The following is a 16,503-nucleotide window of genomic DNA, read 5'->3' on the forward strand; positions in this document are numbered from 1 at the left end:
AGGTTGGATGGATGGCCTGGCATTGGGATGGGGAGAAAGCCAAGGGTTTTCAGCAAGAGTGGCATCAGGTGGAAGAGGGTGTGGGCTGAAAGGCAAGTGGGTGGAAAGGGGGGGGGGTGATATACTCAGAACGCGTCAGTACAACGCAAAGGTCAGTGCCGAACGCAGAGGAGATGTGATTGGCCAAAATTGTCTGGTGAATTATGTTCATGGGGGCTTGCTGTGCGTAACCTGCCTGCCCCATTTGCTTAATGGCTATATTCAGATTTATTTATCACATGTACATCGACATTTACATGAAACACTGTCGTAGGAAATCAGCATCTATCACCAGAGATCCCCAGCACCCAGGCCGTGCTCTCTCCCCGGTGCTGCCGTCAGGTGAAAGGTACAGGAGCCTCTAGAATCACACCACCAGGTTCAAGAACAGTTACTCTCCCTCAACCATCAGACTCTGGAACAAAAGAGGATAACTACACTTGTCCACGATGATCTCACCTTAAGGACTCTTTATCTTGTTATTTCATTTTCTCGTTATTTATTGCTATTTATTTATATTTGCATTTACAGAGTTTGTTGTCTTCTGCACTCTGGTTGATCTTTCATTGATCCTGTTATAGTTACTATTCTATAGATTTGCTGAGTATGCCCGCAGGAAAATGAATCTCAGGGTTGTATATGGTGACATATATGTACTCTGATAATAAAATTTACTTTGAACTTTGAAACATACAGTGAAATACATCATTTGCGTTAACGACCAACACACCCGAGGATGTGCTGGGGGCAGCCCGCAAGAGTCGCCACACATTCCAGCGCCAACATAGATTACCCACAATGCTCGGCAGAACAGGACAGGACACAACAAGCAACTAAAGAACACAACAAAACAAGCCCCTTTCCGCCCTCATGTCCTCCCATCCACCCCGCACATAGTCTTCTAACCCCAGCGCTGTCTTCCGGTAGACTAGCAGATTCGCAGACGCCAGGCCTTTGATTTTCCCAGCAATCTTACAGAGGTGAACAGACTTGGGTCTCCGGCCATTTATAAGGTTATTTGGGGAACTTGTAGCTATGAAACCCAAGCACTCGACATTCCCGCCCTGAGTGTCTGAGGGAAAGGGAGATAAGCTTGCATTTCTCTCAACACCTTTCAGAGAATTAAATCATCCCGGAGCAACGTGGTCAGTGAAGAGGTTTATGAGATGCGGCCTAGATTGAAGCCCTTCGTTGGTCAGGGTCGATCATGGATATTGTGTCTGAGCTGTCTCTGTGATATGCAGGCCGGTATGCGAGCCAGGGCAATAGGATAGAGAGAGCAAGCTGTGCCCATACAGCAGACCCCCTCCCCCAACAGGCAGCTGATAAATCCAAAGGTACAGCAGAGACCAATACAGTTTGGCACTGGTCACGTCACAGGAGTCCCAGTGAGCATTGAACTCATTGTAGGACTGCCTTAGGGACTCCAGCTCCGGATTTTTCCATGGAGTTTACTCCCGAAGCCTTCCCCATGAGAAAGGATAGCCGCAAGACAGCGGAGGTTTCAGATCAGAGTTTTCCTTCTCCTAGATGGGCTGCCAAACATGGCTGACAAGCCCCACCTGCCCGAAGTGACTGGCCTTAAGGTGTCAGTAACCCGCCTTTTCTCCTTCTCGCGTCAGTAGAAATGTTTCAGCCGGGCTGAGTAGCCAAGCCCCATGTGAAGACTAGGATCTGGACTTGGTTGTCAGAGGCTATTTGGGATGAATGCCATTGGGAGCATAGAAACATTAAAAAAACACAATACAGGCCCTTTGGCCCACAAAGCTGTGCTGAACATGTAGTTACTTTAGAAATTACCTAGGGTTACCCAAAGCACTCTATTTTTCCAAGCTCCATGGACCTATCCAGGAGTCTCTTAAAAAACCCCATCATATCCACCTCCACCACCGTCACCAGCAGCCCATTCCACGCACTCACCACTCACTGCATAAAAAACTTACCCCGACATCTCTTCTGTACCTCCTTCCAAGCACCTTAAAACTGTTCCCTCTCATGTTAGCCCTGGGAAAAAGCCTCTGACTGTCCACACGATCAATCATGGTAAATCAGGAACTGTCTTCTGGTGATGCTGGCTGAGGGATTAGTAACTACTTCTCCAGCTTCACGGTGGTGCTGTTCCATCTTTGGAACAGCAGAGGAGGTCGGAGAGACTAATGTGCTCGGTACTGGAGACCACATTTGAGGAACGTGGGAACCAAGTGAGCCTCACAGCCTGTGGGAGAAGAAAGACCGACATGGACTGAAGACACACTAGGGGTCCCAGTTGCTGGAATGTGGAGCACCAACAACCAGTCTGCTGGTCGAGCAGTATCTGTGGAAGGGAAAGGAACTGGTCGATGTTTTAGGTCAAACTCCACAACCGGTCCTGAAGCAGGGTCTGACCGAAATGTCGACAATTCCTTACCTTCACACTGATGCTGCTCGCCCTACTCAGTTCCCACAGAAGATTGTTTGTTGCACCAACATAGGCTGCTTGGGTGAGTGGAACGTTTCATTTTTTAAAACTTAAGTGGAGCTTATTGCAAATTTGAGTTAATCAGATCTGGGTCTCACCCTCAACAATTTCTCTTTCGGCTCCTCCGACTTTCTCCAAACAAAAGATGGGCCCTGGGCCCCAGCCATGCCTGCTCTCATCTATAGGGTGCAGTCCATGTTCCAAACCCTCACCGGTAACGCTCCTCAACTCTTTCTACGCTGCTTTGACAACTGCAGCATGGAAAGAGTTGCCTCCATCTTTCACACTGCTTTCAAGTGTATTTGATCCTCTCCCCTTTCTCAGTCTGTCTCCATCTCTAGTGATAGGCTATCCAGTGACATTTTTTACAAACCCACTAACTCTCACAGCTATCATGACTGCAGCCATGTGTAAGAATGTTATTCCCTTCTCTCCATCTCTGTCCCATCTGTTCTCCAGATGTGGCTTTCTATTCTAGGACATCTGAGATATCCTCTTTTCTCAAAGAACATGCTTTCCCTTTCACACCATCGATGCTGGCCTCACCTGCATCTCCACCGTTTTCCAGACATCCACACTCCCCCCAAACTCTCATCACATAACAAGGACACGGTTCCCCATACCCTAACCCCAGAAGCCTTCACACCCAACACATCATTCTCTATAGCTTCCACCACTCCAATGGATCCTTCCACTAGGCACATCTTTCCCTCTCCCCCACCCTCCGCTTTCTGCAGGGGTCCCTCTCTATCTGACTCCCTTGTCCACTCGTTCCTCCCCACTGATCTCCCTCTTGGCAATTATCTCTGCAAGCAGGACAAGTTCTACACCTGCCCCTTCACCTCCTCCCTCACCGATATTCAGGGCCCCAATGAGTCCTTGCAGGTGAGGTGAATCTGTTTTGGGTCATCTACTGATTCAATGCTTCCAGTGCAGCCTCCTCCGCATCAGTGAGACCTGATCCAGATTGGGGGGATTGATTTGTCAAGGACCAACACTCAATCTGCTGAAAAAGGCATGATCTCCTGGTGGAGACCATTTCAATTTGACTTCCCGTTCCAACATGTCAGCCCCATGCCTTCCTCTACTGCCACGACGAGGCCAAACTCAGGTTGTAGGGGCAACACCCTAAACATATTCTGTCTGGAGTGGAGTGATTTCTCCAATATCCAGTAATTACTCCCCACTTCCTTTTCTATCTTTTACTATTCATCATTCTGGCTGCCCTCTCAGCCCTTCTCTACTCCTCACTTGCCCTTCATCTCTCTCTGGTTGCCCTCCTCTTCCCTTTCTTCCATGGTCCACTGTCCTCTCCAATCAGATTCCTTCTTCTTTAGCCCTTTACCTCTTCAACCAATCACCTCCCAGGTTCTTATTCACCCCACCTCCACCACAACTTCTCTTCCCCCTCACCTGATCTTGCCTATCACCTGCCAGCTTGTGATCCATACCTCCCCACAGCTTCTCATTCTGGCTTCTAACCCCTTCCTTTCCGTTCCTGATGAAGGGTCTCAGCCCGAGATGTCAGCAGTTTATTCCCCTCCACAGATCCTGCTTGACCTGCTGAGTTCCTCTTGCATTTTGTGTGCATTGTTCATCATATTCAGATGGGACTTTGGATCAGCATCCTCCTGAAAGCGTATCTCTGATCTGTTTTAAGCTCGGCAGATGTGGCCCATTTTAAGTTGTGCAGGAGGTCAGTAACTAATTTTTGGGTCAGATCGGAATTCCCTTCCCACTTCCTGGACAATAAAGTACGTAATGATGACCGCTTTACGCTTGCTGAAATAAGGTTGCCACTAGTCAGGTCAAAACCTTTGAATGATACATGGACAGGCGTCCAACCTGGCTGCTGGACCACGAGGTTTTGCCTTCACCTTTTCCACGCAGTAGGTCAGGGGCTCTCTCCCTCGAGGGCTCGGCTCGTTCCAGCAAAGGGCTGCGTACGTTTGTCCAACTTCGGAAACCCGGAGGTTGGTGGGAGGCAGCGGGATGAGGACATCTCCTGGAGAAAATAAAGGTTCAGTTCTCAGCATTTAATTGATCCCCCTGGGGCTTGACAGAGAACATGCGGGATAGCATTTCCTGTGGAGTGTGGAGCCAGTGGTCACAACCTCAAAATAAGTGGTCAGCCATTCGGGTCAGAGGTGAGAGGTGATGTCATCACACAGGAAGTGATGAGTCATAGGGTCATAGAGCACAAAAAAGGCCCCTCGGCCCATCTGGTCCCTGCCAACTAAGAGTGCCATCTAAGGTAGTCCCATTTGCCACGTTGGGCCCATTTCATTCTAAACCAGGGGTTTCCAAACTTTACTTGTGCCATGGAGCCTCACCATTAACCGAGGAGTTCGTGGACACCAGGTTGGGAACCTTTCCCATTATTGTCCCTGTCTATGGAATCTCATCCTAGAAGGTGTGTGGAGTCTTAGTCCCTGAGGACGTCAAGGCCAAGATGGAGACATTTAAAGATATTACAATGATTAATATTGGCTAATGGGTGGTGGGGTGGAGAGATATGTATGTACCAAAGGTGGTGTAAGGCGCCTCTTCTATCCGCTAGCCTGCAGGTCACCTTGGACAAGGTGTAGCACCTGCTTAGCCGCCCCCCCACCCACCCCTCGATCAGGGACACGTGAAGCCATGGGAGCAGGTGGTGGATGGTCGTATGAGCAGCTGGTGCACATCACAAGTCCTGGCTATGTGACCACTGACGCCAGGCAGACAGTCTCTGAAGAGTATTGATAATGGCTGGAGTCACCCGTCTTGTAAAGACACTGCTCAGAAGAAGGCAATGGCAAACCACTTCTGTAGAAACATTTGCTGAGAACAGTCATGGTCACGGAAAGACGCGATCGCCTACGTCAGAAGACGTAATGATGATGATGATGGATATATCCCCAGGGCCACATGAGATCTCTCCCAGAATGCTGAGAAGAAAGAGATCAAATAGTAAGTCTGGTTGGACTGCACTTGGAATATTGTGTTCAGCTTTGGTTACCTCATTATAGGAAGCAGGTGGAAGCTTTAGAGAGGGTGCAGAGGAGATTTACCAGGGTGATGCTTGGATTAGAAAGCTTGTCTTATGAGGAAAGGATGAGCAAGTTAAGGCTTCTCTCTTTGGAGTGAAGGAGGATGAAATGTGACTTGATAGAGGTTTACAAGATGGAAAGAGGCACAGATCGGGTGGACAGCCGGAGATATTGTCCCCAGGCGGAAGTGCTAACATGAGGTGGCATAATTTTAAGGTGATTAGAAGAAAGTACAGGGGGCTTGTCAGATAAAAGGTATTTTACACAGGGAGTGGTGGGTACCTGGAATGCACTGTACCTGCCAGGGGTGGTGGAAGAGGCAGGTACAGTACATTTTGGACATTTAAGATGCTCCTAGATAGGCAGACGGATGATCGAAACATGGAGGGCTATGCAGGAGGAAAAGGTCAGATTGATCTTAGCGTAGGTTAAAATGTTAGCATAACATTGTGGGCCGAAGGGCCTGAATGGTGCTATGTGCGAAATAAAATTAATAATGGAATGTAATTCTATCAAAACACACAAGATTCTGAAGATGCTGGGTGTTAAGGTGTATTCTGGATGTAGGGTAAATAGTAAATATTAAGTTCAACAAGAGCCAATCTTCAGATTTGAATGTGGATGGCAGATTGAATTTGAAACACAGCTCTAAACCACGGGCTTCCTGGAGCTGCAGGTTGGGGTCAATTCCAAACAAAGACACACTCCCCTTGGACCTTGGATACTCGCATATACATGAACGTGGCCCAGAGGCAGTGGGGATTAAGTTTGATATTGGGTGTCTGGAGTGAGGGTGCAAACAAGGGGTGTTTGAAAATTACATGTAATTCAAAGGAAGCATTGTAGATACATTGTAACTAAAGAATGATCCTGCGTTTACCTTTGATCTTTTGCATGTAAAAATATCATGTACTATTGGGTCGGGAGGCCTCTTCTTTCAAGAGTGACTCAATGTGATGCCTGTTGCTCACGTTTGCTGAATAAAACACTTCTATGTGCATTGGCTTCAGTGTCTCTCCGTTGATTTTGTTCACAGTTACAACTGAGGGAATCCAGAGTAACACGTACTAAATGCTAGTGGAACTCAGCAGGTCAGGTAGCATCTACGTAGAGGAATGAAGAGTCATCTTTCCAGTCCCGATGAATGGTGTCAGCCTGAAGCATTGACTATTTAATTCCTGTCCATTGATGCTGCCTGGCCTGCTGAGCTCCTCCAGCATTTTGTGTGTGTAACTCTGTCGAAGGAGTCACAAGCAGACAGGGCTGCTCACTGCTGTGAGAAGAGCGACACAACCCACCCCCCCCCATAGCTCCACTGATCGAAGCCTACCTTCAAGTTCATCTTTGGTGATCACGATCTCACCTCTGTCGGTCTGGATGTCTGTGGGTGTGAAACGAGAGAATCTTTAATCAGTGGATACTGGTAAGAAATCACCATTGCGAGGGCAGGATGACAATCAGTTAGCAGAATGTCAGCCTCCTCCACCAGATAATTCATGCATGTTCCAGGACCTGGATCGAACTTACGGTCCACCCCCAACCCTTCTCCAGAGCTGCATGCCAGTCCGTCCCTTGTCAAGTCTTCTTCTGCGGTACCTGCTGCACCCATGACCACCCTCCACTGAATGGACAAGTGCAGCAGCTTCTGACTGAACGGACAAGGGCGGCAGCTTCTCTGCTGAACGGACAAGGGCGGCAGCTTCTCTGCTGAACGGACAAGGGCGGCAGCTTCTGACTGACACCATCCTGACTTTGAGATCTCTTGTCATCAAGTCTAAACCTTGTAACAGCTGCCAGGAGCACAATGGGCCAAGGCCACATCACAGGGACGACAGCAGCTCTAGGAGTGACCATAAGGATGGGCAATTAGCCCAGCAACACCCACATAGAGTCTCTAGAGCACTACAGCTCAGAAACAGACCCTTCGGCCCATCTAGACTGTGCCATACTGTTATTCTGCCTGGTCCCATCGACCTACACCTCGACCATAACCCTCCATACCCCTCCCATCCAAGAGTCATAGAGCAGTACAACACTGAACTAGGTTATTTGGCCCATCTATTCCATGCTGAACCATTTAAACTACCTACTCCCATCGACCTGCAGCCAGACCATACCCCTCCCATCCATGTACCTATTCAAATTTCTCTTCAATGTTGAAATTGAACTTGCATCCATCACTTGCCCTGGCAGCTCGTTCCAGACTCACCACCCTCTGAGTGAAGAAGTTTCCCCTCATGTTCCCCTTCAACTTTACACAATTTTCACCCTTAACCCATGACCTCTAGTTGCAGTCTCCCCCAACCTCAGTGGAAAAAGCCTGCTTGCATTTTGTAAACATCCCCTAGATAAAGGAAGTAATCGATGGTACAGAGATATCCATGTAAAATCGCCCCATTCACAAAGATGTCAATAAGATTGAACAAGTACAGGGAAAATTTATAAGGACGTGACGTTGCTGGGACTGGACGGCCTGAGTTATAGGGAAAGGTTGAATAAGCTAGGACTGTATTTCCTGGAGCTCAGGAGAATGAGGGGAGATTTGATAGAGGTATACAACATAGTAAGGGGTATAGACAGGGTAAATGCAAGCAGGCTTTCTCCACTGAGGTTGGGTGGGACTACAACTAGAGGTCATGGGTTAAGGGTGAAAGGTGAAAAGTTTAAGTGGAACATGAGGGGGAAACTTCTTCACTTCAAGGTTGGTGAGAGTGTGGAACGAGCTGTCAGCGCCAGTGGTGGATGTGGTTTGATTTTAACATTTAAGAGAAGTTTGGATAGGTTCATGGATGGTAGGGGTATGGAGGTCTCCGGTCCAGTTGCTGGTTGGTGGGTCTAGGCAGGATAATAGTTTGTCACGGAGCAAACAGGCTGAAGAGCCTGTTTCTGAACTCTGGTATTCTATGTCTGACAAAACAAGGTTGCTTCTGTCGAAGATACGTACGCATTATCCTGGTTGCAGCCAAAGTGTCGACCGTGGTCACTGGCTCAGACACACGTGACGGTCTGCTGATCCCTGCGCTGTTGACAGCCCGGACACGGAACTGATATGTTCGGTTTTCCAAGAGACCCAGGACGGGAAACTTGCATAATTTCTCGGGGGTTTCATTGCACGTCAACCACTCGTCACTCCCCACCTCCTTCCTAGAATTATAGATCAAAATAGACCAGTCTCCATGGCCGAAAGATTCATTGACATGACTCCAACAGATATAGAGTGACAGAGGCAACAATCTCACTGACATGGCATTGATGAATTGTTGCCTACCATTGGCGACCTCGCGGTTGTATTGATTTTATTTTATATAGAGATTCAGCACAGTGACAGACCCTTCTGTCCCAATGAGCCCACACTGCCCAATTACACACGTGTGACCAATCATCCTACTAACCTGTATGTGTTTGCCACAGGCCGCTGTGGAGGCCAAGGCATTGGGTGTACTTAAGGCAGAGGTCAATAGACTCTTGATTGGTCAGGGCATGAAGAGAAGGCGGCAGGAGATTGGGGCTGAGGGGGAAAATGGATCAGCCTTGATGAAATGGCAGAGCAGCCTCGATGGGCCAAATGGCCTAATTCTGCTCCTATGTCTTCAGGTCTTTGGAATGTGGGAGGAAATCGGAGCACCCAGAGGAAATTCACACGGTTACATGGAGAACATATGAATTTGTTACAGACATCGGTGGAATTGAGCCTGGGTTACCAACAAATGTTATATTAACCACTACACTACCGTGCCATTGCACACAGACTCCAGACACACCGGTTGCTGGAGTCTCAACGTGACTTCCTTGTCCACTCATCCCTCCCCACTGATTTCCCTTCAGGCACTTAACCCTGCCAGCGGGACATAGTTCCCTGTGACTCTGAGTTCTACACTTGCCCTCTACCCCAACTCACTCCCTCACTACTATTCAGAGCCCCAACAGTCCTTCCAAGTGAGGTAACACTTCGCCCTCGACTCTGTTGGGTTGTCTATGGTATCTGGTGCTCCTGGTCCTCCTCTCATTTGGGAGACTCAGTGTCGATTTGGGGACTGTTTTCACTCCGTTCGCCACAAAAGGCGGGTTTTCCCAGTGGCCACTCATTTAATTCAACTTCCTGTTCCCATTCCGACTTGTCAGTCCATGGACTCCTCTGCTGTCCCGATGAGGCCACGCTCAGGTTGGAGGAGCCCAATTTCAATGTTTAAGAGAAGTTTGGATAGGTACATGGATGGTAGGGGTATGGAAGGCTATAGTCCCAGTGGAGGTCGATGGGAGTAGGCAGTTTAAGTAGTTCGGCACAGACTAGATGGGCTGAAGGGCCTGTTTCTGTGCTGTATTTTTCTATGACTATGCTGAAGGAGATCAGTGGATCAAGTAGGACTGTGGAGGGAAATGGGCAGTTGATGTTGTGGGTGGAGACCCTCCATCTGGACTGAAAGCTAAAGGGAAGATAAGCAGTTTAGAAAGCCAGCTCATGCTCCAACCCTTTCCCTCATCTATATTCATGTTAGCTTTCCTCTGTCTTCCAGTCCTGATGAAGAGTTTCATCCCAAAACCTCACCTGTCCTTTTCCCTTGGTAGATGCTGCCTGGCTCATTCCTTCAACATCTGGAGCAACACACACAAAATGCAGGAGGAACTCAGCAGGTCAGGCAGAATCTGTAGAGGCCAAGGAATCTCAGAGGGTCAGGTCAAATTGACTTAGCCCAGAGGTTTGACTATTTCTTTCTCCTGCATAGATGCTGCTTGACCTGCTAAGTTCCTCCAGCAGACTCTCTGTTGCATTAGCCATTTCAATGGCGGTGTCGAACATGTGGCCATTACAACATAATGCCTTTCAGGCTACAGTCAGAGATGTGTTTCTTTATCAAGACACACAAAATGCTGGAGGAACTCAGCAGGTCTGGCAGTGTCTATGGAAATGAACAAGCCGTCAACACCTTGGGCCGAGGCCCTTCATCAGGAGTGGTAAGGGAGGGAGCAGAAGGCAGAATAAGAAGTTTGGGGGAGTGAGCGGAGTTCAAGCTGGCAGATGACAGGTGAGATTGATTGATTGCTTGATTTATTTGTGATTTATTTATTGGTGAACCTATTTATTTACTGAGAGATACAGCGTGGAACCGGCTCCTGTGGCCCATCAAGCCTCGCTGCCCAGCAACCCACCGATTTAACCCCAACCTAATCACAGGACACTTTACACTTTAACCTGCTAAGCTGTCCGTCTTTGGACTGTGGGAGGAACTGCAGCACCCGGAGGAAACACACACGCACACACGGGAAGGGATGTACAGATCTGCCTACAGAGGACGCTGGAAATGAACTCTGCACTCCGACGCCCCGAGCTGTAACAACGTTGCGCTAACCACTACACTCCTTGGAACTGCAAATAAATCATTACCTTGTCTGAGAAATTTTATATGTGAAAATTTGTTTCTCTGTGATCGGCATGGATATGTTCCTGACTGTAACTCCACCCCAGCACTACGGTGCTCCACCAAATGCCAGCCCCCAGCGTGGGAGTGCCCCTCGCACAACTGGCCTTGGTCACGTCAATGGCGACTAACCGCAGAGGACTTGAATTCACTGTTTGTCACTTAGCTTCCTCACACACCTTCCTCCTGCCAGATCTTCATCAGTTCTGCCAAAGAAGTAGGTCCTCTGGTACCTGGTATCCTCTGGTATGGTGGCACAGTGGTATAGAGGCAAGTGTAATCCTTTACAGAGGCAGTGATCGGGACTCTGTAAGAAGTTTGTACGTTCACCCTGTGGGTTTTCTCCAGGGGTTCCCCTTTCCTCCGGGGGTTCCCGTTTCCTCCAGGGGGTTCCCGTTTCCTCCAACATTCCAGAGACGTTGGAAACACCAATGTCCTTGAATGGAAAATCCTACAAAAAGTGATGGATACGGCCCAGTCCCTCACGGATAACGCCCTCCCCAGCACTGAGCACATCGACATGAAATGTTGTCACAGGAGGGGAGCAGCCATCATCAGGAATCTCACCACTAGGTTCTCGCTGCTGCCAACAGGTAGAAGGTTCAGGAGCCTCAGGACCCACAGCACCAGGTTCAGAAACAGTTACTATCCCTCAACCATCAGGCTCTTGAACCACAAGGAATAACTTCACTCACCCCATCATTGAAACGTTTCCACAACCTATGGACTCACTATCAAGGACTTTTCATCTCATGTTCTCGATACTTATTGCTCATATATTTGTGATTATTATGTCTTTCTTTATGTATTTGCACAGTTTATTCTCTTCTGCACACTGGGTGAATGCCCAAGTTGGTGCAGTCTTTCATTGATTCTGTTATGGTTATTATTCTATTACAGATTTATTGAGTATGCCCACAAGAAAATGAATCTCAGCTTGTATCTGATGACATACATGTACTTGGATAATAAATTTACTTGGAACTTTGAAATATCCGGAAGCGTGGAGACACTTGTGGGCTATTCCCAGCAAATCTTTGGACTGTGTTGGTCATTGTCGCAAACGATCCTTGTGTGTTGCGATGTATATGCGACATAAAACACAGAACATAGAACAGCGCAGTATAGAGCCTTCAGCCTACCATGATGTGCCAACCTTTTAACCTACTCCGACAGCAATCTAACCCTTCCCTCCTACATAGCCCTCCATTTGAATTTCATCCATGTGATCATCTACAACAGAGATTCCCAACCTGAGGTCCATGGACTCCTTGCTTAACGGTATTGGTCCATGGCATAGAAAAGGTTGGGAACCCCTGATCTAAGATTTCCTTAAATGCTAATCCTTTTCCTTATAGACAGGTCCGCCCAGAAAAAGCAGATTTTCCAGGAATAAATGGGGCCATTCACTGCCGCTGGTGGCAACTGGACAGAGAGAACTTCCCGTTACTGACCTGTCGATGAAGTAGCCGATCACTGGACTCCTTCCCTCTGCACTAGGTGGGTTCCACGTAACAAGCACGTAATCCTTGTTCACGTCCTGACACTCCACGTCCAGAGGAGACCCGGCTGCTCCAGGTACTGCCGCCGAGGCATCTGTGTGAGCAAGATAGTGCCACTGATTGTGAATTAGTCACACTGTTTATTATCAAAGTGCCTGTAGGGAACAATATACTACCCTGAGATTCATTTTCTTGCAGGAAAATAAAGGAATAAAATAGAATTTATGAAAAATTATACATAAATAAAGACTGACAAGCAAGGAATGTGCAAATGTAAACACACTCAAAATGCTGGAGCAACTCAGCAGGTCAGGCATCATCTACAGAAGGGAATGAACAGTTGATGTTTTGGTCCGAGACCCTTCATCAGGACTGGAAATGAAGGGGGAAGACGCCAGAATAAAAAGATGGGGTGGAGGAGAGGACCCAGGAGGAGGTGATAGACAGGTGAGATGAAGTAAAAGGTCAGAGTGGGGATAGAAAAAGAGGGGAGGGGGAGGGAATTTCTTTTACTGGATGGAGAAATTGATATACAAGCCATCAGATTGGAGGCCACCCAGACTGAATATAAGGTAAATGTGAGGAAATCTGCAGATGCTGGAAATTCAAGCAACACATATAAAAATTGCTGGTGAACGCAGCAGGCCAGGCAGCATCTATAGGAAGAGGTACAGTCGCCGTTTCGGGCCGAGACCCTTCGTCAGGTGAGGGTGGCCTCATCATAGCAGTACAGGAGGCTCTAGACCGACATGTTGGAATGGGAATTAAAATATTTGGTCACCGGGAAGTTCCACTTTCGGCAGATGGAACACAGGTGCTCGAAGAAGTGGTCTCCCAATTTATGATAGGTCTCATAGTGTAGAGGAGGCCACGTCAGGAGTTCCGGACACAATGTGCAAAAGAAGATAAAGTGTGCAAATTAATAAAAAATAAGTAAATCAATAATATTGAGAACTGAAGTAGTAGAGTGCTTCAAAGTGAGTCTGAACATCATGGAGTCAGTTCAGAGTTGAGGTGAGTGAAGTTATCTCTTCTGGTTCAGGAACCTGTTGGTTGTAAGGTAATAGCTCTTCCTAAAACTGGTGGTGTGGGACCCAAGGCTCCTGAGATATTTACGGACATTATCCTCGTCCCTCTCATCGTGGTCCACCTCAGAAAAGCTGGAGGCTTTATTTTCATTAGCAGGAAGAACATCCTCTGGTGACAATCAATCTGATACCATCAGAATAACATAGAGCAGAACAGAACTGCACAAGCCATTCATCTCACCATGTTGTGCCAATCTTGATGCTAACATACTAAATGTGCTCTGCCTGTGTACCATCCATATCTCCCCTTAATTAGGATTCAATATAAATGTCTCTCAAACTCCCCCAAATTGCAATGGTACAGCACAGAACAGGCCATTCGGCCCACAATGTTGTGCTGAACAAGCTGAAAAGCAAATCAAAAACACCCAAACACTAAACTCTCCTACCAACATGATGTCCATATCTCTCCATCTTCCTTTATCCATGTTCCCTCCATTTTCCTTGCATCCATAAAATTGTGGCTCCCATGATTTTAAAAAGCTCAGACAATACAACTTTGTCCAACCTTTCTTTAATAGCTCATGCTCTCTAATCCAAGTAGCGTCCTGGTAAACCCTCTCCAGCACCTCTCCACATCCTTCCCTTGATCGGGTGAGCAGAACTGTACACAATTCTCCATATACGGTCAGACTAAACTTTTATACAGCTGTAGTGTGGCTTGGAATTTTGATCTGTAATAAAAGGTCATTGTGTAGAAACACGCATTCTGTTACAAGAAACAACCCACCTGAGGAAGTCATTGGATCAAACAGCATTTGCATGGGGAACGAAATGATCAGAATCCAGACTTGACCAAATCGACAACCATTTGTCTGCCTCCACAGATGTTGCCCAATTTGTTGAGTTCCTTCAGCAGTTAACTTCTTGCTCCATATTCCAGCATCTGCAGTGTCTTTTGTCTCCATCTGAGTTTTGTTTCTCATTCCACAGATCTCCCCTCTCACCCCTTCTCTTCTTCTCATTTGCCCATCACCTCCCTCTGGTTCACCGTCTCCTTCCCTTTCTCCCATGATCCAGTCTCCTCTCCAATCTGATTCTTCAGCCCTTTACCTTTTCTGTCTATCACCTCCCAACTTCTTACTTCATCCCCTCTGCCTCACCCACCTTCCCCTTCACCTGATCTCACCTATCTCTTGCCATCTTGTTATCTTTATCCTCCACTCTACCCCAGCTTCTTATTCTGGATTCTGCCTCCTTCCTTTCCAGGCCTGATGAAGGGCCTCAGCCTGTAGTGTTAACTCTTTATTCCCTGACCTCGATGCTGCCTGGCCTGCTGAGTCCCTGCAGCATTTTGTGTCTGTTCCACAGATACTGCCTGATGCTTTGAAGATTAGTTCAGATTTTCGTCATCTTTAGTGTTTTTCCTTCTCCCTGGATATATATTTCCCTTCTAGGGCATGTTCAAACATTGACACCCATCTTGATAACTTGGGCTGGAAGGAAGAAGAAACCACATCTTTGTTATATTCACCCTCCAGTATTTGATTCCATAAGGGTATAAGACTATAAAAGGTAGAATCAGAAATATGGCCATTTGGCCCATCGAGTCTGCTCTGCCATTTCATCATGACGGATCCATTTTCCCTCTCAACCCCATTCTCCTGCCTTCTCCATGTAACCATTCATGCCCTGACTAATCAAGAACCTATCAACCTCCACCTTAAATACATCCAATGACATGGCCTCCACAGCCGACTGTGGCAATGAATTCCACAGAATCACCATCCTCTGGCTAAAGAAATTCCTCCTCATCTCTGTTCTAAATGGATGTTCCTCTATACTGAGGCTGTGCCTCTGGTCCTAGACACCCCCACCATCAGAAACATCCTCTTCACATCCACTTGTTTATGCCTTTTAATATTTAATAGGTTTCAATGAGATCCCCCTTCCTTCTTCTAAACTCCAGCAAGTAGAGGCCCAGAACCATCAATTTCATCATTGACATACAAAGTAAAAAGAAGCAGTCCCAACACAGACCCCTGTGGAACATCACTCGTCACCAGCAGCCAATCCAAAAATGATCCCTTTATTCTCACCCTTTGGCTCCTGCCAATCAGTCAATGCTCCATCCAGGCTAGTATCTCTCCTGTAATACCATTGGCCCTTAATTTGTTAAGCAGCCTCACCTGTGGCACCTTGTCAAAGGCCTTCTGAAAATCCATATAAACAACATCCAATGATTCTTCTCTGTCTATCCTGCTTGTAATTTCCTCCAACAGATTTTTCAGGCAAGATCTTCCCTTAAGGAAACCATGTTGACTTGGGCCTATTTTATCATGTGCCCCCAAGTATCCTGAGACCTCATCCTTAACAATCCACACCAAACATCTTCCCAGGCACCTTTTCACTAGCAACAGCAACTGCACTCACTTCTGCCCCCTGACACACTTGCAGTTCCAGCATACTGCTAGCGTTTTCCACAGTGAAGACAGATGCATAATACTTATTTGGTTCGTCTGCTATTTCCTTGTCCCCCATTACTACTTCCCCAACATCATTTTCCCGTGGTCCAAAATCTACTCTTGCCTCTCTTTTACTCTTCAATGTCTGAAAATCCTTTTAGATTAGGTTGGACTAGATTAGATTCAACTTTATTGACATTGTGCCGAGTACAGATACAAAGTCAATGAAATACAGTTAGCATCTAACCAGAAATCCTCTTCGATATTATTGGCTAGCTTATCTTCATATTTCATCTTTTCCCTCCTTATGGTTTTTCTTAATTGCCTTCTGTTGGTTTTTAAAAGCTTCACAATCCTCTAATTCCCACTGGTTTCTTCTCTACTTTCTTTTGCTTTTATGTTGTTTTGACTTCCTTTGTCAGCCCCAGTTGCTTCATCTTGCCTTTAGAATACTATTACTTCTTCCTTGGGATGGATCTGATGTATCTATTCTGCATCTTCTGAATTGTTCCCAGAAACTCCAACCATTGCTGTTCTGCCATCATCCGTTCTAGTGTTCCCTCCA

The 16,503-nt window shown here is 47.0% G+C and overlaps 1 protein-coding gene across 5 annotated transcripts in view; it reads right to left on the reverse strand.

Moving 5' to 3' along the window:
- myom3 (myomesin 3) overlaps positions 1-16,503 on the reverse strand; it is a 121,237-nt gene that overhangs the window by 67,928 nt on the left and 36,806 nt on the right. For 4 of the 5 annotated variants that reach the window (XM_072246907.1, XM_072246905.1, XM_072246908.1 and 1 more), the window contains 4 exons: positions 12,398-12,539; positions 8,471-8,670; positions 6,857-6,907; positions 4,375-4,502 (listed from right to left, as the gene is read on the reverse strand). In XM_072246907.1, coding sequence (XP_072103008.1) covers positions 4,375-4,502; positions 6,857-6,907; positions 8,471-8,670; positions 12,398-12,539 — 521 coding nt within the window. Of the gene's footprint in view, positions 1-4,374; positions 4,503-6,856; positions 6,908-8,470; positions 8,671-12,397; positions 12,540-14,263; positions 14,495-16,503 lie in introns of those variants that run through there. The other variant, XM_072246909.1, reaches the window with a different exon arrangement.

Source organism: Mobula birostris, chromosome 29, assembly GCF_030028105.1.
Source record: "Mobula birostris isolate sMobBir1 chromosome 29, sMobBir1.hap1, whole genome shotgun sequence".
NCBI lineage: Eukaryota > Metazoa > Chordata > Chondrichthyes > Myliobatiformes > Myliobatidae > Mobula > Mobula birostris.